At 37.6% G+C, this 25,923-nt stretch overlaps 1 protein-coding gene across 1 annotated transcript in view; it reads right to left on the reverse strand.

Moving 5' to 3' along the window:
- Positions 1 to 3,066: 3,066 nt before the first annotated feature.
- The window catches only part of myom2b (myomesin 2b), a 28,123-nt gene continuing 5,266 nt past the window's right edge, over positions 3,067 to 25,923 (reverse strand). The window contains exons 5-38 of the mRNA XM_062428152.1: positions 25,192 to 25,280; positions 24,623 to 24,673; positions 24,321 to 24,485; positions 23,760 to 23,921; positions 23,408 to 23,549; positions 22,522 to 22,721; positions 21,726 to 21,779; positions 21,431 to 21,558; positions 20,538 to 20,721; positions 20,275 to 20,449; positions 20,062 to 20,183; positions 19,734 to 19,921; positions 19,387 to 19,513; positions 18,827 to 19,005; positions 17,687 to 17,801; positions 17,174 to 17,336; positions 16,905 to 17,011; positions 15,863 to 15,907; positions 15,323 to 15,459; positions 14,945 to 15,089; positions 14,296 to 14,358; positions 13,596 to 13,663; positions 12,510 to 12,623; positions 12,093 to 12,180; positions 11,332 to 11,370; positions 10,198 to 10,303; positions 9,231 to 9,297; positions 8,710 to 8,806; positions 7,985 to 8,021; positions 6,719 to 6,741; positions 6,504 to 6,559; positions 6,320 to 6,409; positions 3,932 to 4,057; positions 3,067 to 3,520 (exon numbers count right to left, since the gene is read on the reverse strand). Of these exons, the coding sequence (XP_062284136.1) occupies positions 3,290 to 3,520; positions 3,932 to 4,057; positions 6,320 to 6,409; positions 6,504 to 6,559; positions 6,719 to 6,741; positions 7,985 to 8,021; positions 8,710 to 8,806; positions 9,231 to 9,297; positions 10,198 to 10,303; positions 11,332 to 11,370; positions 12,093 to 12,180; positions 12,510 to 12,623; positions 13,596 to 13,663; positions 14,296 to 14,358; positions 14,945 to 15,089; positions 15,323 to 15,459; positions 15,863 to 15,907; positions 16,905 to 17,011; positions 17,174 to 17,336; positions 17,687 to 17,801; positions 18,827 to 19,005; positions 19,387 to 19,513; positions 19,734 to 19,921; positions 20,062 to 20,183; positions 20,275 to 20,449; positions 20,538 to 20,721; positions 21,431 to 21,558; positions 21,726 to 21,779; positions 22,522 to 22,721; positions 23,408 to 23,549; positions 23,760 to 23,921; positions 24,321 to 24,485; positions 24,623 to 24,673; positions 25,192 to 25,280 (3,883 nt within the window). The 3' untranslated portion in view covers positions 3,067 to 3,289. The remainder of the gene's footprint in view (positions 3,521 to 3,931; positions 4,058 to 6,319; positions 6,410 to 6,503; positions 6,560 to 6,718; positions 6,742 to 7,984; positions 8,022 to 8,709; positions 8,807 to 9,230; positions 9,298 to 10,197; positions 10,304 to 11,331; positions 11,371 to 12,092; positions 12,181 to 12,509; positions 12,624 to 13,595; positions 13,664 to 14,295; positions 14,359 to 14,944; positions 15,090 to 15,322; positions 15,460 to 15,862; positions 15,908 to 16,904; positions 17,012 to 17,173; positions 17,337 to 17,686; positions 17,802 to 18,826; positions 19,006 to 19,386; positions 19,514 to 19,733; positions 19,922 to 20,061; positions 20,184 to 20,274; positions 20,450 to 20,537; positions 20,722 to 21,430; positions 21,559 to 21,725; positions 21,780 to 22,521; positions 22,722 to 23,407; positions 23,550 to 23,759; positions 23,922 to 24,320; positions 24,486 to 24,622; positions 24,674 to 25,191; positions 25,281 to 25,923) is intronic.

Raw genomic sequence — 25,923 nt, forward strand, 5'->3', positions numbered from 1 at the left:
TGTCTCCCACACATCTCCCTTCTTACTCCCTCCCAGTTCTCTTACTCTCTCCCCACATTACCCTTCACCTCCTTTCCTTTCTCATAGAGACAAACTCACAGCAAAACATGTTAAAGTTTCTCTTTTCTTACTCCTTTCTATGTTAGTTCATTCCTTACCTCCTCCCATATCCTTTCTCCACTTCTATCCTCCTCTCTCTTTAGGCAAAAATCAGTAGTAATCAATATCATCATCAGAATAATTGTCAGCATTTACCTCCACAAAATCTAATCTGCAAAATGCAAATTAGGTGTGTGTCTGTATACGTGTGTGTGTGTGTGTGTGTGTGTGTGTGTGTGTGTGTGTGTGTGTGTGTGTGTGTGTGTGTGTGTGTGTGTGTGTGTGTGTGTGTGTGTAATGACAGTATTTTAAAATGTGCGTGTGTGTCAGTGCACACCCAAAAAATGTCACTGCTCCTAGTTTATCTCATTGTTTGAACAGCGTTGCTTTAATTAGGACAGGCCTGTCTATCTGCGTGTACGTGTGTGTGCGTGAGCAAGTCTGTTCATGTGCCCAAAACTGAGGAACAGTGTTTCTTTGTGTGTACATGTTACCATAGTGCCCCCATGTGGACGACTGTAGAGGAGCATATATTCTGTAGTCGTCTTTCTCTCAACACACACGCATACACACAAAGTCACACACTCCAATGACACGGTGTTATATTTGGAAACACAATTTCATGCTATCAGTACTGGCTAGCTATTCCATTTAGATAGCAGCTGTCTACGTGTGTGCGTGCGCGCATGTGCATGTGTGCTTATGCGTGTGGTGGTGTGTCTGTATGGATGCATCTGTTTGTGTGTCAGATGAGTCCTCTTCCAAGTTTATTGAAATGAAAAGTTAGTTGTCATGGCAACATTTGGATTTTCAGTAATTATGTTGATTAAAAATGTGAAAATTAATTAAAAAGTCAGGAAAATGATCTCACAGCAGATGATCAGCGAAACATGATAAAAAATGATTCAGATCTCTGTCTCTCTCTCTCTCTTCTTCTCGTTCTCTTGAAAACATACAAGTCTTGTTCTCTTCCCGTCTTTCTCTGTCACACTTCAGAAGTCCTATATTGCCACGCAACACTGAATTATCTACATTCATCTCTCGCACACATTTTGTCTCAGTGTGTCTCTCCTTTTCACACTGAGACACTCCATTTATGACATGTTGAGATCTGTCTTCATGTCCACAGACAGCAACAAAAGCAAAACAACTTACACACAACTACACACACACACGGCACCCCTCTTACTATATCCTTCTCCTTTTCATTCAATCACTCAACTCATTCTCAACTTGTTAACTAGCATGACAAGACTTGTCTCATATCCCAACAGCACACACATCACTGACAAAAGTAGCACAAAATAGCAGCCTCGCAGTCTCACTTACTCTTTTTTAGCTTCTCTATTACTCCGGCTCTCTCACTCACACAATCCGTCTCTTGTTCTCTGACAGAATGAATAAACAGGCTCAGCAAAGTGTGATCTCTTTTTTCTTTTATTAGCAACAGCAAACACAGAAACAATGAATTTACCCTCCACCCCTCCCTCTCTCCTCTCCGTCTGCTCTCCTCTCATCAGCTTTAATGAACTACAAATCTCATCAGCCATCTTTTCATCAGCTCTGCCATCACTACTTCCTGCGCTTGGGCACAAGCCTTTCAACCTGCAGTCTAATAGCATGTCTGTTTCTGCTATTGACTGATGACCAGGAGGACTGACTGTACATTATTGATATTTAGCTGTAAGGTAGAATGCATATGGATTTTCTCCAAACATTTTTTGTGCAAACAGCCAGACTCAATATTAAGCAGAATTTGGTTATGTCAGTTTGCTGTGGCGGCAGTGTCAGTGTGACAGCCCTGCTTCACAGTTCTGGTTTACTAAATGGTGATTCACTGCCAGCTGATCTTCAGCATGCTCAATTTCTCACTGAGGTGTTATATTTGCAGCCATCAGTTGTCAGTTGGCAGTGTTGAGAGGTGGCAGCTTAATGATGGCTTTGACCTATTTGTCTCTGTACCTGTGTTAACATGTTTTTTTTGGGAAAGTTAGTATTATTTTTTAAGAATGGTAAGAACTACATAGTGTGAATGTTCATCTTCTTGGATGCAGTGGTGATAGTTAAGGGTGTGAGACACATACAAGACTTGTACATCAACATCCTGCAGGAACCATTATGGGACAGAGATTTTCTGAAACATGTAATGAAATCCTTTATGTATAAAACACATTTCATGACCATGAGACCAAGCCAAGCCATTGATCATATGCACAGCTGCCCCTCCCTATAGGCAGAGTGGGCCCACCTCCCTCCACAGGGCCACGACTTGGCCTGGCGCCTTTTTCAAAGAGTAGTGGTGTGTTTGAGGAGAAATTAAGAAATCCCTCATTAAGGCAAACATATATATTTGCAAACCATGAAAAATACAGACATAAGAAACATGTTTTTGTTGACTTGAATACTGATGAGATCATATCAAAGCTATTGTTCCTAAATTAAACTTACTATTAATATGACAGTTGAATTTGTTTTAGGAAAGTGAATAAAGCTCAAACATTCTAAGCAGATGTCTCAGTGGTGGTGAAGACTACACTCTGTCCATCCATCCATCCTTTTTTCTATCACTTATCCAGGACCAGGTCACAGTGGAAGCACTACGCACTAAGCACTATGCTCTGTATGGCATCTTTTTAAACATATTATATGTCTTCATCTCTGCTTTTTAAATACCTTTAGTTTAGCCAGATATATGATTCATCATTATTATTTACTGTGGAGTTTGATAACATTTGCATGCCTGTCCTGGAAGTGACACCTTGTTCACTCAATATGTTTGCCTCACTTGCATTACATTTCAGTTAATTAAAACAGATTTCATTCATTTTTCAGCAATAGTTTTATTCCAGTTCCATTTAATTTCAATGCAATCGTTTCCAATTCAATCATGTTCAGATATGGATTAGTTATATATTATATATTTAATATTTTTGTGTTTTCATACAATGATTACACACGTACACTTGATATTTTCTAACTTCTTCATTTATTTGCTTTCTATCACAGTAATGAGAATTATTTAAGTTATTAGGATTTTCCCAACCCTCTAATTTAATGTCAAGTGTATTAACTCCATTTCATTTTATATTTGTTCAGATAGAGGATGCCAATGAAAACTTCTAAACTATGGGTGGTTTACACATGCACCAGTGTGTAAATATGTTTTTTCTTGTTATGACAGCCCTGCTTTCTACTTCCTCCTTGTGGGAGTGGGGCTCTTCATCCCTCTTCCTGGAGCTGCCTTTGGAGGGGCGGGGCTATGAGGTGGAGGGGCGGGGCTAGGATGTTGGGGTGCGGGGCTAGGAGCAGCCGCGGCCTTGGGCTGAGGGATCTCAATGGGGAGTTTGGGAGGGATCATTGTTTTCGGAGTCAGAGTTGGTCTTGCCTCAGGAATTTTCTCTCCATGACGGTACACACTGACCTGGAGATTGAGAAAGAAAGATTCGGACATCATTTTAATATTATGTAATTTACCATTCATACAGTTACTCCATTGTATGTACATGTGACAATAGAAAGGAGAGAATACTTTCTTGCAAATATTGTGCATTGAAACACATCATTTTAGTTAAGTAAGTAATGAAGTAATGAATTTTCTAGGTCAGTATTTTTGCAGTATTTTTCATGTTTTAAACTGTCAAATAAAGGTCAGACAAAAGTCACAAGGTCATATATCATCTCGGTAACAGCCCTGAGTTACACAGAAGTGTGATAAAAAATATCTCATTTCTAGGCCCCAATGAAAGTACAAGATTTGTACCACAGATGGTCAGGAAATTTCCACGGCTTTGAGTAATTCCAGTCATTTGTGGTACACAGCGGTGACACTCACCACTATATCCACAGACTCCCCTCCGTATTTGTTCTGGACAATCATGGTATATCTGCCAGAATCCTCCATGGAAACACCTTTGATCGTCAGACTGGCAAACTTGCCCTGGTCCAGGGAGACCACGTACTGAAAAAATGAAATTAAAAGTTAAATAAGTGTGAAAGGCTTCATGGGGAGTTTAGCATGATTTAACATTTAAAATGCCTGTCACTTAAGTTTTATTTAAACATTGATTTATCTTTTCGTCAGAGGAGCAGCATGAGCTTTGATAACCACCTCATGTTAATGAAAACCGAGCATTGCTAGATGGGCTTACAGTCCACAGGAACCAATGTTCTATTCTATTTTATTTTATTCCATTGAGCCCTGTCAGCTTACCAATGTGGACACGTGGGAAGAGAGCAAAAAAATCACAAAGAAACAGAATATGATGATAAATGATATTACAAATAAAAATGATATTCCATCTTTAGTTCTTGAAAGCACAAAAACAAAATCTCTGTTTGATCTATGTTTAAGCCACCTGGGACAAGATAAAGTACTCTTTTCCACATACCATGCAACTATTAGAGAGAGAGTACAGTATTTCTTTGTCGTTTATTTCTCGTTCATACCTTCCTACTCATTTGCAAGGTCTGGGCATTTGTTAATTTTCATGGAGTAGCTCTAAAACAGGAGCAGGGTAATTACATTCCTATTAAGAAGAACACTTGCTTTTTTAATTTTGAGAAACTAAAAACTCTACTGGCCTAAACGTCAAGTAGACCTAGAAAAGATGCCATATTTTATAATTACCATGTTGTATGGTTTTGGATAATTGCATTTGTTTATTAGACCGAACCCAGGTGAATTTGTAGGTGATTTTGTAGAAATCCTGAGATTGTTCATTCAGAAAACATTGGAAGATTTATTGGCAAGTTGATCAACCAATTAGACACTGGGATACTGTCTTAAGTGCACTGAGTACACACTGAGGTAAATGCTAGCCCAAAGTCTGAAGCAGCGCCTGAGCAATGCTTAGTTAAAACTTCCAATAAGGATTTGTTTACCATACGACCTTGGCTCTAGATAAAACACAACTAAACCTTTCAATTAGATTGTTTACTTTAGCACCTGGGTTTCCATGACAATGGCCATGAAGATAGGTCAGCTTGACCGGGAGAGGAAAGCTTTCTGCTCCTCTCTGTCTTCTGGGTTTAAGGTGTGTTCATATAAGATATACATGAATATTTCTTCACAGGTGAGTCTTGTCATGCTACTCTTTCCTTAATTTGACTTATAATATTAAGAGCTTATAGGATTTACTGGTGTTTACTGGTACTGGTGTACAGAAAACTCATACTTTACATACTTTACAACATTTTTACCACCTGCTCCAAATCACTTCTGTTTAAGCTTGCATAGTTCTTCAATCATACATACTTATACTATGACTTTCAGTGCAATATTCTCTGGCTCTGTATATACAGTACTTTTGACTGGTTCTACATTTCTGTTTGTTTTTCTGTTAATAGCTTCAATAGCCTCTGTGGGTAGGGGAGAAGCTCTCCTGAGGTTTGGAAAACAGATCACCAAGGACGTCAGTTCCTGTTATAGACAAATGATTAGCAGGTGAGGGAATGAATAAAGAAGAGGGCAAACTTCAACACATATTCCTCCCGGACTGGGGTTTTCTCAAACCTAAATCTTCAAAGCCAGTAGGAGCTGCATGATGCTGAAGCTGTTAAAAGAGCCTCCTCTGACTGGGGACAGACTGTAGACTTTACTGGTTGGCAAGTAGGTCAATGAGTTATAAGAGGTAGATTTGTTCCTTACCACATCTAGCAGTGTGCTGATAATATTGACCTCACCTAAAGTATGTAGATCCCCCCATTGAGGGATTATGAGTGGTGCTTAAAGTCTCCCCCAAAAGCAGAGGCCCTTTGTTTCCCTTAATCCTGATCACCTCAGTAGTACATATGGCTTTATGAGGCTGTATAGAGACTTCCAGCAGTGCAATCAGTCATTTCCCTGCTGGAGAATGACTGTCTGTCAACAGATATCTTCTCTATTTCTTAAGTTTCGATTTTGTGTACCATAAATTAATTAATCTTGCTACCACTATTCACATTTCCCAGATTTGTACATATCGAAACATTAGTTGCCCATAATTTTGAATTAAATTGCATTTAAAAAATTCAAACCAAAAATTCAATCTCCAGACAAGTTATTAGAAACTGTCATAATTTTGTCTGAATACTAAAGTGATTAATCATAGAAAGGAAGGGGAGGGGCGTGGGGGGAGTAAGTAGCGTTACCAGTTAGCAGTAGTGTGTGGCAGAAATGGAAAGCAGAGAAGAACAGGACTGTATTTGAGGCACTTTATCTGCTTGTTACAGAAGTTTTTACCTGATCGTCAGGTTCGACCTCTGCTCCATTCTTCAACCATGAGACCTGAGGCTTGGGATCTCCACGGACAGTACATGTTAAACTCAGGGTCTATAAGAGGCATAAAGATGACACCTTAGACAAATATGTACAAATTTACCATACAGAGACAGAAATACCACAATCACACGTATTCAGACGTTACCTTCTTCTCCATAATGGTGACCACATCAGGCAGTCCTCCCAACACCTTACCACGGTCTGAAACAAACCATTGTTAATTGTGCATAATAATTATGCAGTATCTTGTTATTCATTTTTAAATGTATGATTTACTTATTGATAACTTTTAAACAGCAATCTATGGGAGGAAAGTAACCATTGTACAAAGAGACATGGAGAATGGAAGGATGCACTCACTCTTTTCAGCATAGGCCTCAGCCCTGAAATGCACAGACAGAAAAGTTAGAGATATTCTTCTCTCCTATAGCAGCACTACATTTATCATGTATAATATAAACGTACACTGTAACCTTAATATGACCCTTTCAGTATGACTTTTTCTCTAACTAAAAAAAACATAAACAAATAATAATAATTCTACCAATGCAACTAGTAGAGCAAGGTTTTATGGTATGTTTCATTACCTGGCTCTGCTCACTGACCACACACATAATGTCTTCTCAATTTTTGGGTTAGTACCAGTGGTCAGATGGATTGCCACAAGGTTTTCTGGGTTAAGAGCCACATTACAATTATACTGTAGTTTACTCTCGGACTATACTGAATTTTCCATGGTAAAAATGATACTGCTTTGTAATAACTGGATGAGGGCTGTCGGAGCAGAATGGAGGACAAGAGGTCAGCCACAGGACCAGATGGCTCAGGGAACTCTGCTCTCCTCTTGGCATGTTGATGCTCAATCAAAAGGGCAACAGGGTGTCATTTGTTTCAATGTGTTGCTAAAATCTTGTGCTTAAATGTCTCTTTTTGAATGTTAATTAGAAAAGGGATTTGGACGGCTTCCACTCTGCGTGCAGTGTTTATCGTTTGGACTTTCAATCGATTTTTCTAAATGGGTTTGCAAAATTCAGTGTGTAGGGTTTTGCTTTGGCACAATTAGCCAACAGACCCCAAAGGATCTGTGCTACCTGACTGCCTCTATTTTTAACATAGATTTTTTCCCCCTGACATTTTTCAGACAGACAAGGGTTTAGGTTTTTAAAATGTGAAATGTTTCACTTGAAGGTAGAGAAAGAACTTAAATCAAAATAAAGCTCTGTTTTCTTTACATTACAATGGATTCGTGTAGGCTGTATTGTACAGAAAAGTACATCTCATTATAATACTCAGTAACTCGGGTGTTTGCAAACAGTTCAGCAAAACAGCAGCAAAGTAGTCAGATCCAAACAGTGAGCAGTGCATTGACTTGAGGGTTGCTACATGAATGCTGTTATAGGTAGATTATTGCACTGTTGTGCGTGTGCGTGTGTGTGTGTGTGTGTGTGTGTGTGTGTGTGTGTGTGTGTGTGTGTGTGTGTGTGTGTGTGTGTGTGTGTGTTTAAATTGTACAATAAATAATATCAATATAATAAAAATATATAGATATAATAAGAATAATAATGATAATGCTGTGATGCATCTTATGCAAAGTTAGACCAAAATACACAGATTTGAGAGTCTTACTTGAGTTTCTGGAACTCAGCGAAGGCCTTCTCATAAACTGTAGAAGACAAAACAGATTTTCACTACCACAGTTCACAACACTAAATCAAGGTCAAGGTTACTTTTATTGTCTCCCTCAGGAGAAATGTGTCCTGCATAAAGGGCATAAAGGGAATTATTGCTGAAAAAAACACTCAACCCTGCCCTAAAAGGTGGTTATAAAAAGGTGTGCTTTGCTTGCTCCTTCATGAACAAATGCAGCAGTGTCCAGTTTCATTGAATGTCAGTTTAACATTACTTTATGAAATGTATGGTAATGCTAAAATAGCTAAATGCACTACTACTGACATAACTTCTGAACTTGAAGATGGACATAATGGCACATGGAAGCAGTCCCCGTATAAATATTTGCTTACTTGCGTCCATATGGATGGATAGAGGACAAGTTAATTATGGCTACTGGAGTGGTTTGCAAAGATTTAACAAAAACTTTTCAATAAATATTTCACATGAAAAGTTGACACAACTGGAATCTGTTGCAACCAACGTTAATTCAAACTGACCACTGCAGCAGTTATCTATAAAAGAGCAAAGTGCAACTTTTTACAGCTCAAATACTGATACTCAAAAGATAGATTGAAGCCAAAAATTCAATAAAAACAAGTGAACTTTTTTTACTGTAAAAAGAATGAGTGACACTAGGATTGAGCAAAAGAGAGAGAGTGAGGCTGACAAGGTATACTGACCATCGCCGCTGAGGTCCAGTGTGCGTTTATGTGAGTCTTCAGGGTCTGTGATCACGATGGAATACTTTCCTTTATCCTTCTCTGCCGGTTCAATCACCTGTAATTAAATCAGATAATTAACCAATCTGTCATGCAACCAACAAACCCATCAATTTACTTGTGTCCGGCTGTTTATTTTTGCCTGCATGTCTGTAATTAATGGTTTAAGAAATATGAATTTATCTGCCAGGTAACTACACTTATGAATCTTTAAAGTAGAAAAAGGCTACGCTGTTTGAAAAGATACACTGTTTAATTAATGAATCATAATGAATTTCAAAATATATGAGTTTTTTTTTTCATTAGCTACCCATTCTTAAAGGTGAGATTATCTTTTTAATTGATCTAAAAGTTGCCCTGGTGTCACATCTTCAAAGACACTATGATGACTTTTTAAGCAGCATTGATGGGCAACACTGCCACTGCATGACATGCTTTATTGTCCAATAAACTACCCACATATGATCCACCATATGTAATACCTCCATTGTTGCCATAGCAGGGGTTCCTCCAATCACAGCCTTGTCACTGTGGGAGAGTTTAGTTTCACTGAGGAGAGAAGTGGGGAGGAGAGGAAAGAGGTTATTGTGTGTGTATGCGTGTGATACTTTTGTGTGTGTGTGTGTGTGTGTGTGTGTGTGTGTGTGTGTGTGTGTGTGTGTGTGTGTGTGTGTGTGTGTGTGTGTGTGTAGTGTAGTGTGTCTATGTGAGTGGGTGAAGCCTGTTTCAGAAGTAATGGAAAATCATGTTTACATGTCTCCCTAATATTATGCCTAAGGATACCAATTTCTCTCTTTTGCTATCTGTCGCTCTCACACATGCTCATAGAAAGGATGAGGAGAGGTTAAAAATCTAATCTCCATAATTTTTGTTCTTTGAATAATTCAATAACAAAATGCCTCTTCTACCCTGTCATATTTCTCTCTTTTTTTCCTCTATCTTTCTTTTTATTTATTTATTTATTTTTACCATTTTTTATCCCTTTCTTTCTGTCCACTCGCTCTCTCTGTTTCCCCCTCCTTCCACATTTTATAATCTCTAAGGTACGATGGAGTGCTTTTAAGCGCAGAAAAACCTTGCCTCTTTATAGAAAATGATAGGGGGGGGTGATTTTTGTCACAAAACAGGGAAGTTGTATTGCAATAACCAGGATAATGAAAACACTTGCCAACAGCCATCACACATTTTATTATGTGGCTTATTGTTTATTACCACTCCCGGTGGTTTAACTTAAGAGAAAAGCAAAATAATGTGTTTGTGGTCAGCATGCTTATGGGCAGACTTTAAAGAATCTCTTACTCCCTCTAAAACCCCTACAAATACTGGGATGATTTTTTTTACTTTTATTGTAGTAGTAGTAGTTGTTATTATTTTTGGAGAAGTAGTAGTGTTTTTCAGTGGTAGCAGTATAAGTATTATTAGTGTTAGTATTATAAAGTAATTCCTTACCCATGATACCAGGCGATGTTCATCTCTGAGGTGTAGTACTTCATGTGACACTGCAGCTGAATGCCTGTTGCTGTGCAGTGAATCACAAGCTCTGCTGCACTGGCCCCTAAAGGAGGTGATAGAGGTGACAGAGGTTGTGGAGGGCACATTTAAAATCACCTGGCCTATCTGTGCTGTGACAGCTACAGTATGCACATTTTTGCTCAAAATGAATCAAATAAAATTAAGTTTCCATCTGGCGCTATTTGTAGGGTCAATTTTAAGAGTTCCCCTAATATGTTACTTTGTTCACATTGGAAAGCAAAATCATATTAATGAAGGAGAGTTCAGATTTTTAGAGATCAAACTGTTTGTGTGCTTTGTTAAAAATGCATCAACCATCAGATGTTCTTTTTAAAGCTGTTACAAATTGAGTTTTACACTACTGTATATCTGTATGGGTCTTTGCTCACTGCATATTACAAGTGGACACATGTGTCATCCACCTGGTGACATCACCATGGTTTTCCATTATCACAGTAATGAACCCTCTTCTCCTCTGCAACCACTGCTGTAACAGTTGCTGCAGAGCTGTCAAGTGACTGTCTTTTAAAATAGGAGTAAGATGCTCCTCCACACTGTCACTGTGACAGCGCAGTAGAATTTTAAAGTGATTTCACCACATGATGGCATGATGGCCAAATGCTTCCAGCATGACAAATTCTGCCACACACTGATAAGTGTGTGTGTTTATCAGCGGAATTTTAAAACAGAAATCTGATCTTGATGGATCTATCAAATGTTTTATCACTGTGCTGTGATTGTGCCAAATTAAATTTAGATCATTTGCACTTCATCCCTTCTGTGGGTTGAGTGTGGTGGTGATGTTTAGTACTGTTTATAATAGGGATATCTGTTAGTGAGCTAATTGATGTGTGTTATGTATAAACCTCTCTCTCTCTCTCTCTCTCTCTCTCTCTCTCTCTCTCTCTCTCTCTCTCTCTCTCTCTCTCTCTCTCTCTCTCTCTCTCTCTCTTTCTCTCTCTCTATCTGTGTGTGTGTGTGTGTGTGTGTGTGTGTGTGTGTGTGTGTGTGTGTGTGTGTGTGTGTGTGTGTGTGTGTGTGTGTGTGTGTGCATAGAAGGCAAATACCTACCAGCCAGGTGGTTGATCTTGTTTATTGCATCATCGAATACTAAAGGAGAAGCAGAGAAATATGGGGTCAGTGAAAGAGTCATGAGGGAAAAAAGGCACAATACCACCCTCTGGTGGCTGCATTCAAAGCTCAGTAAGGATATTTTCAATGGAATGTGTTTCCTAGCAGTAGGAGTGTCGGTATTTGCCTCTCCCCATTTGAAGAGTTACAGGGTGTTTAGAGAGAAGTTGTCTCCATACACTGTGACTCAGTGTCCTGGTTGCCATTCCTGAAGCAATAACTTTAATATTTCTTTAGTTTAATTGTGGTGTTCCATTTTAGATAAATGGAACAAGGATTGATTAAATACTTACACACTTCAGATACAGAGGGGGTAAAATATTATCTGGAGAGGCTCAGGAAGGTTCGGTTCTTTTATCAAAATGCATTAAGAAGTACAATCTTAAGTTTACTTTACAGGGGGAAAAAGTGGATTTTTCAGGAACAAATACAGCCAGCTGTACAACAAGCTGTCATGTGGCTTTAACACTATTTTTATGCAATAGTTTAGCCATTTACAGATGCAGTGTACTGTACATTTTGATCATAGTTTTTCCTGCCTTACACTTTTTAATGAGCATCCAGCTATGTTTCAGTTTATATTTTCAATTTGTAGATATTATGTACTCTTGCCCAGTTAGACAACAAGCCAGCCAGCCAGTGAATTATTCCCCTAATTAATTTTTTTAGATAAGTTAGGTAAGAAAATACAGAATGTTTACTTTCTCCGGAGATGTCAATTTGGCTCATATCTTTTCCTCTGTCATCACTGATGGTGGCCTTATAAAGTCCTGCTGTTTTCAATGAAAACTGGAGAAGAAAGAAAACAGTAAACACATAAAATGGTATAGGGGACATAGGAAGCACATTTTTGTTGAATTCTGAATGTAAATCCATTCATAAGTCTTGTTATTTTTAAATAAAGTGTCCTTGTTTGTGGTACTCAGAGATATACTACATTGTGTAATAGTGCAGCAATTTTGTAAATTACTAAGTCATTGAACACAATATAGGATACATGCCTATACTTAAAATAGCCATTGTACCACACTATATTATTATATGTGCAATTATAGCCATACATAGTAGTAATAGTATTATATACAGCTTTATAGCATTCAGTACCAAATTGCAATTACCAGTTTAATTGGCAGTTTACAGACTCCTGCTCCCAGATCAGACTTCACATCAGGGATAATTTCTGTGTCTTCTCTATACCAGTGCAACTCTGACTCCTTCTTCAAGTTAGCAACCTGCAATGAAAAACATGTATATAATGAACACATTCAGTCTAATTACCATTAACAAGGAAGGAAGGTTTTAGCTCTTTTTTAAAATAACTTCTATAGAACAGATCATCAAATCCCAATGGCACTGAATAGACTTGGGTGGACCCAGTCCAAAAACTGCCTCTTAAAGTCACTTATCATTCCCCAGTTTAGATGTGGTTCATCTCATCTTCCATCAGGGCTCATTAATGCTTTAAGTGCAACATTTCCATTCAAAGTGTTTTGTGGATTAAAGCACTATTATATATACATGTTAGTTCCACCCTATAGAAATCTGCCATTAATGCTGCATACCTCCGATTTTATAACTCATTACAAGATGCAAATCCAACACGTCAGTGATGTGTGTAAAGGTCAGTTTATGCAGTGGTTCATTACAACCAATAGATCTGCACTTTGGGCAGTTACTGTCATCTCATCTTCAAGAAAGAAAAGCCACTCTCTCCCACAAGATAACTATTGCCTGTAATATGTTGTTGGAATGTTAATGATAAGGAATATGTTGCACCCTAACTAATCACTGACAGTAACTACATATAGAGCCTATTTTTGCAGAATGGATGACGCTTGAAAAGCAGCCTGTGTTCTGCTGTGTACAGTCACTCAGCAATCATCCAGCATGTTTTTGTTGTTTCTACATTATTTAAAATGCACTTGTTGGGGCCAAACAGATAAAACAGACATCTGCCTCAGATTTTCTCAAGTGATATGAGCAATACTTTAATTTCAGAATTGTTTTAATTATATGCTACATGCTTACAAAGCCAAGACAAAATCCTGACAGTGTAATTCTGGCTATTCTCAGCCTGGACCATATCATTACACAGCATTGTCGCATCCTGCACTCACTCTGTGTGGAATGACTAATCAGCTATCCAGCCCTCTGTTTATTTGGAGTGTAAATATCCTATAATTATTGAGTTTGGCTGTGTTTACCTTGCAAACCAGAGTAACGGAGCAGTCATCTCCAACATGAAGGGACAGGAACTCACTGAAGTGGGGACCTGTGGTGGATAGAGACAGGAGAGAAAAGCCCAGGGAAAAGACATAGGCTTAAAATAAATTACTTGTGGGCCTTTTATTATCAATCAATCAATCTTTATTTATATAGCGCCAAATCACAACAAAAGTCATCTCAAGGCACTTAACACATATAGCATGTCTAAACTATACTCTTTAAGTTTAAATTAAAGAAACCCAACATTCCCACATGAGCAAGCACTTGGCAACAGTGGCAAGAAAAAACTCCCTTTTAATGGGAAAAAACCTCAGGCAGAACCAGACTCAAAGTGGGCGGCCATCTGCCTCGACCTGTTGGGGTTCTTCATACATAAATCAAGTATGAATTTAAAACTTTTAATCTAAAATACTACAGTGATGTGGATTTTTTTTTTTACTCACACCTACAGTACTCTTTAATAATGTGGAACTCATTTCCTCATATAGTGTGTGATTTCAAGTAGGTTTATGTTGTGTTTTTTTCCTCCCAATGTAAGTAATACTGTCTGTTTCGTTCCTGTATTGTCATTGCTTAAAGTAGTTGTCTCTCAGGCAACATAGTGTTCTGCTAGTTTCAGACTAAATATAGAGTAAAGCTCAAACAAGCTTAAAATTGGTGATGTTTTGTGTTCCTTACCCTCCTTGACTCTGATGTACTCTCTCCTCTGGTAGTCAGCCTCAGCCAGCGCTGCCTTGAAAGCTGTGTGCACATACAGATGCACATAAACAGAAAATAATTAAAAGATCAAAGTGTTGCCAGTAGTCGCTATAGATTCTTTCAGTGGATTAGCGAGCTGGCCTCCTGTATGAAAGTGGAGTCATAATTTATGAAATCAAGCGTCTTTGTTTGAATCGCAGACTGTCCTTAATGCATAACGGCTTTAAATGTCAATGGCACGTACCATTCATTGCACACAATCTACAGCAGGTGCTACTTAAATATATGTATATGTGCAGTACCAGTCAACAGTTTGGATACACTTTCTCATCCAAGTGAATGCAAAGGTGTGTCCAAACTTTTGACTCATACTGTATATATATATATATATATAATTATATTGTATTTCTTGTCTCAATACCTTTTGCAGCTTAACACTACTATAATACACGAAACAGAGTGGAAAACATCTAATTTAACTAGATTGTAGTCTGTTCTGGCCAGGTTGTAAAATTTAGCTGGTTTAGCAGTGCACAGGTCATGTTTAGCCCAGTTAGGAAGACAGTAACAATACTAATAGTGAGTAGTCAGGTTGGGAGGGAGCTCAGTCAGACTTGGCCTCTCTTACCATCTCCAATCAGAACCAGTGAGCTCTGTCCTTTGCCTCCTCCATCTGTTATCTGGAAGGTAAATGTCCCTTCATCGTCCTCAGTAAAGACGTCCATAATGAACTCAATGATACCTGTAGACACATCATGACCCATGTGGTTGGGCTGTAGAGAGACAGTTTAGCAGGCCAGCTGTTAGAGTTGAATTACACCTTTTTCATGCTATACAACATCATCATACACTTGTGAATAGGCATTGTGAATATAAATGCTGCTTTACTGTGATTATTGTGGTTACTATGTTGAAGGTGACTGAATCATCATCAATATACATCGTAAACAGCTTGAAGTCAGAGGTTATTTAGTTTCTCTGTCCATAAAACTAAAGTGTATCTTACATCAGCTCCAGACAGTTCCTTGTTGTTGGCAAAGAATTTGTAGGTGACATTGGAAGAAATCTCTTCCGCCTGCAGCCAGAACCTCATTCTGCCTCTCTCCAAAATCTTGTAGGCCAACTCTGACTTTAGCGGGATAACTAGAGGTAAGAAACAAAGAGAAATCAAGGTTATGGGTTTAAAAATATTATTACACTTTACTTATTACTTATTCAAATAGTTTGTACCTATTTGGGAGAGGAGAGGAGAAGAAAAATAGGGGAAGAGTCAGATGGGAAGCAAGAGAACAGGAGTGGTGAATCGTGGTATGGTGATGCAAAAGCAGGTAAGACGTTTTGGATCAAATAAAAAGAGAAATATGCTCAAAGGGTTCAAAGAGAGTCATAACAAAGGAAAGCAATGGTGCAGAAAAGAGAAACAGAAAAATAGAGCGGGTAAAACAGATTAAAGACGAAGCACAGAAGAAGTGTAAAGGAAGAGAGATTAAAAGGGGAAAAAGAGAGAGATTATGAGAGATTGAAAGAGTCAGCTAGGAGTACCTACCTGGGTGTCTGATATTGTAGCTGAGTGCCAGCATCTTTGCCATCTCTGAAATACAGAGACAACTTATTCAATTCATTCTGCTGTGAGTATGAACAATCAATTAAAATACATGCTAAGTAATAAAGCTATGTGGAGATAGACAAGCCAGTACGTTAACTGAAAAAGAAGAAGGCATATAAACACAAAACATTAAAGTGAATACTGTATAGCCAAAGGGAAGACCATACAATGTTGCTCTGTGTTTTTCAAGGCGTGAAACTAGAACCAAAGGTCCATTCTTAAACTCCTTTAAAAAAAACTGCATTAAGAGTTCATAATTCATATTAACAGAGCCTTACTAACTAGTGGAATAAATGGAATCATGTAAGCTTGCAGGTTAAGTGTTATTGTAAGTTAGGCTGAAAAAACTGTGGGCCAAATGGGAAGCAATCAGTGTAAAGCATGCTGAATAGCATACTATAGCCTGGTAGTTCAATAGCAAGAGAAATATTGTGAAACTTTTGGACAGAAAGCTCTTGCTATGAAGATGTGGCGTTAAAACACAAACACTGCCCAAAGCTTAGAGAGATAATGTGAGCAATGTGCCCTACTATTATTCATCAGATGTGTAATGAAATCATTTTTTGCCTACATGCTAGTGTGTTCATTTTTAAGCAGTCTCATTGCTTTCATCTTTATTTCATCCAACATGGCGCCTCAGTTCTCCGATACATATTTTCCTTTTGAATTTTATTTAAGTCCTTGAATAACCGGATGTTGCAGTACAGCTACTCAATCTTTCATGATCAAGATCTGAAAGACATTCACGTGTTATTGCTTTTAACGAATGAAATAAATATCTAATTTAATGCTGACAAGATGAACAAGATAAAGGTTCAAATGATTCAAATGACCCAAGCAAACCATCTGAAATGAGATGTAATAAGATTGCATTAGTTTCAGTCACAGATTGAATTTATAATCAGTTATTGGTATTGGGGTTTTATATATTTTGGGTTAGTTGGCTAAGCACCAGCACCACACATCCGTGGGTAAACCGTACCTTCAGAAGAGATTGAATAGCTGGATGAAACTCCTTCAGTGTGGGTGACAGAAACAGAGAATGTCCCAAAGTCTTCTTTGTCTGCATGCTTAAAGATGAGCTTAGAACTGCAATGCAGGGTATGAAAGAGACACAGAGAGACAGATAAAAACAGATAGTTTCATATTTAAGATTTCAAAATGCTTTTTTATTTTTTTTATTTTTTTACAGTTTGTATGTACAAACACAAAGATTTGTGTGGTAGTGTGTGTGCATGTGTGTGGTCTTACTGATTGCCTTCATTCTTAATCACAACTCCTTTGGAGAAGTCTGTGATTTCTTTATAATCTTTCTTCCAGATGAAGTGAGAACCCTCATTCATTTGGCAGGACTCGAATGACAGAACAATATCACCTGTCTTCTCCTCCACAACACAGGACACCTCCTGGGAACCTTGAATACACAGAGACAGACAGAAACAATCAAAGGAATTATTTTTAAACTGCATGTAATTCACTAAAAAGACACATGGAAGGAGTTGTCCATAGATTTTAAATTGCAGTGGGTTTTTTAATATATTTGTCCACTCCCCTCTTCTCTTTAATCTTGCTCCCACCTCTTTCAAAAATAATGCATCAAACAAACTACGTGCTTTTGTTGTTGAGTCACTTTTAAATACAAATAGATATTTAAAGACTTTTAAATATCTAACCTTAACCCTAACCCTAACCCTTTAAAAAAAAAAAAACAGAAATAGAATAAGTTAATGTTATTATCTCTTTCTGTCTGTGATTAAATGTTACCTGGCACAGCCTTGGCAGTCACAGGGTCAGAGGCCATTGAGGCCATACCCACTCCTGAATCATTGACAGCACGCATACGGAAAGCATAGCTAGTATCTGCCTCCAGACCTGTTACCTAGGAAACAAACAGACAAGGAAAAAACACAAGTTTTAGGGAAAGGAGGAGAGATAATGATAGTTGGTACACAGGTGTTAATCATCAGTTTGGGAAAATTTGACAGGTATCGTGATTATGATTTTATTTTAACATGGTTACAGTACAGTTTTCAACAATAACAGGTTTATGGTGTTTTTTGGGCAGATTATTATTATTATTATTGTTATTATTATTATTATTATTATTAGTAGTAGTAGTAGTAGTAGTAGTAGTAGTAGTAGTAGTAGTAGTAGTAGTAGTAGTATTCTCATCATTATTTGGTAATAACCTACACATAACCTACTTTTTATTCACTTAGTTTTCCTGTACTGTTTTGTTGCCAATGTTTTATAAACCACTCAATACTTTTGGCATTATAGTAATCAGTTAAATACATATAATGTTTATTTGTTCACTGCCTCACCAGTGTCACATATGAGATGGGTCACCTATTCACTGTTGCTGAGTAATAAAAAAAAACTAAAAACATTTTCAGTCTAAAACTAAGTATGTCCATCTACCTTCCTATTGTCGCTTTTTTGTACTGTACTCAACCCAGTAATTGTTGACTTTATCCACTAGATGTCAATGTCACACAGTTGACTGTTCCCAAGGTATCTCTGTTTTGTACAATAGGACGGATAAGGCATAGTACACCGGTAAAGAAGATTGAAATAATACAATATGGTAGCATCCAGGAGCCCATAGAAAACAGGAACACAGTGCTTAAGATATTAACATTAGAAGTGTACAGTTAAGTGTCCACTTTGTTTCAGGAAGTGTTGACATTAAGCACCATCATTCTCTTTCTCCACAATAATTTTACAATTTTACGCATCAAAGTTATCTACTGAAGTGCACTGCGGAAGACATATTATAATTAAAAATGATTTTATAAGTTGCTAGCCAAGAAGCTTTTTCCCACTTTATGACAAATGTCTGATGAATCATACTGGTAATCCTCAAATGAACCCAAATAACCATAAATATAAAGTTGGCCTCACCTTCAAGAAGCGGTGACTGACTGCTTTCTCATTGGCTGTAGTCCAGTCAGAAGTACCCTTCTTAGCATACTCGACATGGTAACCAGTGACTGATCCAGAACCAGTGTAAACAGGCTTTTGCCATTCAATAACCAGCGAATTATCTCTCACTTCACCGAAAGTCATGTCATAGGGAGGGCCTAAAGGACACACAGAACAGGAGGAAAAGAGACACACACACACATTTACACTAGGGGCTTATGTGAACATTTACATTAGCACATTTATAACAATTATCTTAATGTGTTTATTCTTATATTTATGCGGATGCCTGCTAGCTGGTTACAGCAGCTAATCTTCCTGGGGTCCACAGGGAAAAAAAACTAACTACCAACAATTTAATGTGATTATGTAAATCAAACCGAACAATACATCATATATATGCAAATACACAAATACACAAATATTCATTTAAATATCAAGGATATTTGGCAGCCATTAGCATGATTGCCATATCCTTCACTATAGTGAAGTCTATACAAACGTATCAAAGTTTGTTAATGAGGAGGATATTTACTAACCTGGTTCAGGCATAGTCCAAGCCTCACAGGTGAAGTCGGCTGAGTGTTTGGAAGCTGCTCCAAGGCCAGCAAGGTTGGCTGCATATACTTGGAACTGATAGACTGCTCCCTCTGTCAAGCCCTCTACCTGTCAATGATAATATTACCATGGTTACTACGATACACTATTATCCAAAAAAAGGAAATTTGACTGTGGCAGGTGTGCCTCACCTAGATGACATGAAAGAGTGCCACAGTGGTTTTCACAGCAGTATGAATGACTGTCTGTGTTAACCTTAGAATTGGCTCATTTGAGTAGGAATTATTAGGTAAAGAAAACAAATAATAATGTTAAACTTAGACATTACCTTATAAAGTCTTTCTGTGATTGGTGGGATATGAATCTCCCTCCATGTGGTTGTTCCACTACGTCTCTTGTCCACATAATATTCCTTAATTTTTGCCCCTCCATTATGTAGAGGCTTCTTCCAGTTCAGAACCATTGAATGTCCATCACAGTTCAGCAATGTAATGTCATAGGGAGCAGAAGGGGAGGCTGAAAAGAAAGCACTGAAATTAATACTTAAAATGTCAAAAAATAACACTTTCACATTATCAAAATGACCACCATAATCCAGCACTAAGTAGAAAACAAAATCTGATAATAATCATTAACATAAATATTTCAATACTGACTGAGGGCAGCCATGACAGTCAGAGGTGAAGACTCCTGGGACTCATCACTAAGACCAATCTCATTGATAGCTTGGACACGGAACACATAGGTTTGTCCTTTGGTCAGACCACTAACCACAAACCTGAATAGATAGAGTAACATACAATTAAACATCACCTCTATTTATGCTGTAACCCACAAACAAAGACACACATTTCTGGGATTTTGCATACTTAGTGCTCTTGTGGGGTTTGTGGTTGGCTGATGTCCAGTCTTTGGACCCATGCACACACTGGTCGATGTAGTAGCCAATCAAATTGTTGGGTTCCTTCGGAGGAGACCACTGGATGAGGACAGTGGTGTCTGTTTCTCTGGTTGCAATCACCTGACCGGGAGCTGATGGCACACCTGAGGACAACCAAAAGAGTTGCAAGAATAATTAACAGTAAATTACAACAATGACAATATTGATAAAAACAAAATGACAGGAACAGACCTTTGAGTTCCTGAGTTTCAATAGGTCCAGTCGGCTCTGACGGCTCACTGGTTCCATACATATTGGCAGACAAAACTCTGAACTTGTACTGTGTGCCCTCAGCCAGGTCAAAGACAGCATAACGGGGGGAACGAATAGGGACCTGAGTGTTAACACGGTGCCATGCATCGCTGTCTGCCATGCTCTGTGGGGACCGAGAGAAGACAGCATGACTGCTGGTACACACATAATGATATTCTGTGCTACATATTTGCCTGGGTTTATTGATCTCAAGTAGTTGTAGAAATTATTCTCAAGAGTGTAGTCATTAGTAATTTGATCTAGACCAGTTGATCACCAAATTGTGCAAGAAAAACTGATTCTACATATTCATCATGTTCTACAGTTTTTTATTAAGGCAGTAGTGTATACTGTCAGGTTTCACTTTTGTCACAAGAGTAGTTTCCATAATAATATGAATATCATCTTTATTAATAATCTCAATTTTTCAGTTTTGGGCTTGTTATTTTTTATACTAAAATTGAGGCATTCTACAAAAACCATCAGAAATGTAGTGTAGTTTTACAAATCACATGAATATACAATATACAATACAAGATACAGAAAAAGTATGTTATTGTACACACATTTAATGTACTTTGTGTAATCCATTCTAATGTGCCTGTGATTATGCAATCTTGTTTTTTTAATCCATCTCAGGCTTTCTAGAGGAGAGTGGAGTATCACAAAATTGCACTCAAACACACAACCTTTTACCATTTGACTTCAAACTACACTGGAGCTATACTGCAGGCAGGGGATTTTAAACACATAAGAATATGCATTGCTAAATTACTGCAGTATGTGTAGTGTAGTACTCAAAGATGCTTCGGTGACAGCATAATGTGTCTTACCTTTTCTATGTAGTACCACATGGGAGCGTTGCTGGAATATGCAGGGGCTTTCCAGCACAAAACAACGTATGTCCTGTCTGTTTCTGGGGCATGAAGTCCTGATGGAGAAGCTGGAGGCTTTCCCTCAACTACACAGAAACGCACGCAAATACACACAGACGTGATTAAATACACTTACACACATGCACTGTAAGACACCCCTCCTAGTCTGTACAGTAATATACAACAAGAATGTTATAGATTAGATATTGTATATGGTATTAAATAAATGTGTTAATTTTGATTAAAAACCCACCTTCAATCTCATCATCGTAAAGCACAACATCCAGTTTTCCTCCAAGTTTTTTGGCTGCAGAAAGATTAAAAAACAAACAAAAAAACAAACAAACACATGATCAGTTTGCTTGAAGTTGATGTTGGAGGTTAATTCATAGTTCAGATAAAAGTCTGAATACATCTGGTTCTTATGTACTTGATCCATGGTTTAAACCAGCACATAAGCATGCTAATATTACTCTTGATCATATTATGTAAACAATGTCCATGTCACTTCAATAACGCTGACCAAGGCACATCATTAAACATTAAACAAATCTACAACTTCCCTTACTTGTATCACAGTCTAATAAAGCAGTTTGTTCAATCAAGCAAAGTTGTTATACATGCGATAAATTCTGCAGAATACAATATAAAGTGACCTCTAAAACTTACAAATAAAAAAATATAAACTATCAGAATTTACATTGAATAGAACATAAGTGATGAGTCAATCAAGTATTACAAGCAACAAAACTTCCTGTGCATAAGTTTCTTGGACATAGTATCTGTTAGTAAGTATATTGAACAGTGGCTGTTTTGAAGAATATGTGTACATGAACCTGCTTCTGTGTTCAGCCAGGGAAAAAAGTAGCAAAATATTTATTGATCTGATAATGTGAGAAATCATTTCTTGATATCCTTCCAAACATACTACAACAGCAGTGTGGTTTGGCATGTCACTGACTACAGGACACATTTGTCAAGTCTTCAAAAGTATGTAACATAAAGAAGGCGAGGGTGACATTTTTCTATGCTTATCGAGTTAAACCCACCATGGAGCCTCTCAAACTCAGTAGGGTCCAGTGCAGCGATGGGATCAGACATGCGGGATGGTTTACTGATTCCATGGGAGTTGACAGCTCTGACTCTGAAGTAGTAGGAGTGTCCTTCAAACAGCCCAGCCACTGGGTATTTACAGATCTTTATGGGGTGATCATTACACTGAGTCCAGTTTTCTGTTCCAACCTCACATCTAAAAAAGAAGATGAAAAAGGATTGCTGATATTAACAGGTATATGATTATATAAAAGTTTAATTTGAGCAAGTTTATGTTTTTATGACTACAACAAGTCATATCTGGCAGCACATGCATAATGTAGGAACTCAGACAAGAGAGAAAATTTAGTTAATAAGATTGTAATAGTGATCAATACTGATGCATGAAAATACAGTGACTTGTAATTGTTGATGCATATAGTTTTACAGTATAACTAAGTGCATCGACAGAAAATTGCTACTATAGTTAGTGGTGTTTGGCAAAAATTAGAAAGGTAGGAAATGGGTTTCATCACGTAAAGAGATAGGTAGAAATTAAAACTGTGATGGCTAGCAAAGGATTTTTTGTTTAGGCCACTGTATATAGAAAATAGAGATAATAAAGATATATAGAAAGCCAGGTGGTAATGGTTAAAAATGTAATGTACAAAATAAATCTCAAAAAGTTTTGCTTAGCTGTAAAATTCTTAGAGAAAATCCTGACATGAAATGAGGGATAGAGGGATTATGATTTGAGAAAATGGAAGGATTGCCTGTACCTAAGACAATAACCTCTTTTTTGTACAGATAAAGAAAGCCAACTTTATCTGATCACTTACAGTAATCTGTTTGTCTTTCTGTTGCTCTGTTTATGTATTTATGTTGTTTATCAGTAACCCCTACTTATCCACAAAGTATCCCAGGATTGGACCCTCTGTGGTGGTATTAGGAGGCTTCCATGACACAATGACATAGTCTCTATTGGCATCGTGGATCTTTATGTCCATAGGAGCACCAGGTGCATTAGGGACTGGAGGAGGACCATCTACGCAGGAAGTGACACAGTGACATTGTTTTCAGTAATTATATTGCAAGTAACAAATATTGCAAGTAATTTAAAATTTGTATGATATTATGATAACATAGTCCTGTAAAATCTGACAAAGAAGTTAAAAGTGGAAAACATTATGTTGATAAAACAATAGCAATGAAATAAAAACATGGATGGTTTAATTTCAAGATACCAACGTCTCACCTTCAACAGAGACAAATGCACTATGTGCGGCAGTGCCTCCTTTGGTAACCATGCGAAGTGTGTACAGGCCTTCATCATCTTTGTAGAGGTGAGGAAGAGTCAAGGTGGTGACTCCTCTGCCAGTTTCAATCTTCACCCATTTAGAGTCAAATAAACGAGTGTCTGGAAATGAGACAAATAGTTACAGGATCCTTAATTCAGTGTTACATCCTGCATAATTTGTATAAGCCTGCATTATACATACTGTATAGAAATTGTACACGTAGCTTGACTGAAGATTGTGATTTGTAAAAAAGATGAGTCTATTACAATGAGTTTTTATACCATGTAGCAGTTAACGAGATAGCAAAGTACACTGTTCATTTATCAGTCTAAACTACTTCCAGTATAATTAATTAGCAATAAGAATAGTGTCCGTAACATGTTCCCATTTTTCCACTGCTGTGCCTCTGGCTGCTAGTTGACTAGATTGGGTTTAGTAGTCACAGTGGCAGGCAGTACATATTACTGGCAATTATTAAGGAATTACACTGTCATAAAATGCCACTTTATAGCAATTACCATCTCTATACCACTGTGCATCAGGCTGCAAGTTGGCCAGGTTGGGGCTTAGGGTCATAGTAGCCTTCAGAGTTGCAGATCCTCCTTCACTAGCAAACACTGGGCCAAACTTTTCCACAAAAGTGATGTGGATTTTAGTGTAATGGATCTTAGGAAGCATGGCAGCTGGGAAACAAGTGGAGGGAAGAAAAAGACAAAGAGACAGGAACATGAACAATGACATCTTGACATTTAACACACTGAAAAGACATCTATTTTACAGCCTTACAGGGCAGATCCCATCAAGTAGTTGTGATGCTTACCTGTGAAAGGCAACCATGCATATGGGCAGGACTCCTCTTCCTGCTTGTACCCTAAATTATTAACGAAACAAACATACCAAAAGTTAACCACTATCAGCACCATTATCATTATAATTGGTGCACAAGATGAAAACAGGTAGACAGTATTGGATGGCAGTAATGGAAACCTGACGACCTAAAATGTGCAGTTATAAAGAAAAAAAAACTAAATGTGATGGAATATTGTAATTCCAGATATTGTGAATTGAGCAGTCACTAGCGCTGTTAGAGCAATTACTAATTGATATTAAGTTGTCAAGGAAATCGTCACTAATTGTACTGTGCACAGAAAAAACATTTTAAGTAAAGCACCTCAGATCTTGAATTAAGAGTAACATTACCAAAACACTACCTCTATCCTCTATATTATAGAGTATAGAAGTATTAAATCCTGTTATTCAAGGTTTTAGAGTCTATAACCTTGAATAACAGGATTTAATACTTTGATTAAACTATAGAACCCACAGATACCATCTTGCAATTGATTTTACAAGCCAGTAGATACATAATAATCAGATGGATAGACTTACTCTTGACAATAATTGAAGCCTGACTAGAGGCCTGTCCATGGAGGTTACCAGCCATAACAGTGTACTGGGCTGTATCTTCAGTTGAGCATCTGTAAAAAATATAATAAAACACGAATACTCAAGGTCAATGTGATTAGGATTCTCTTAGACTCATTGCATTTTGATCAAATGGTTTCTTAAAACATCCTACAGATTAGAATGTAAACAAAACCAAGGTTTACTCATCAAAGGTTCTTTGTCATTCAGTAGAAAAGCCCTGTTTGTTTATGTGAGCCATATTTACATACTGATCCTATCTGACATTTTCTGGATGGATGAGGTAATACTTGATGTAATACAAGATCTGGCATTAGACATTTGTCATAATCTTGTCTTCTGTCTGTATAAATAACAAATCTCTTCAGTCATAATCAGTTCAATTTCCAAGACCTTCTCCCATCGTTTAAATTTAAAGACTGTGTAAAGTGAATTCAGACATTTTCTTCTAAACACATTAAATAGGTCATAAATGTATTTCTAAAAAAGGTGTAAAACGCATTTCAACCATTTAGATTTGAATTGTGGAGCTAGGCTTCACAAACTGTGTTTCGAGATTTCTGTGTTCAGGATTTAGTGGGCGGGTCTGAAAATCACGGTTACGTAATGCGGCGGTGCTTGGCATAAACCCGCCCCTGCTGCTGTAGAAGTATAAATACATTCAGCGCACACTACTACTACTACAGTCTACAGTTA

The sequence above is a fragment of the Scomber scombrus genome, chromosome 1 (genome assembly GCF_963691925.1).
Source record: "Scomber scombrus chromosome 1, fScoSco1.1, whole genome shotgun sequence".
In the NCBI taxonomy this organism is placed as follows: domain Eukaryota; kingdom Metazoa; phylum Chordata; class Actinopteri; order Scombriformes; family Scombridae; genus Scomber; species Scomber scombrus.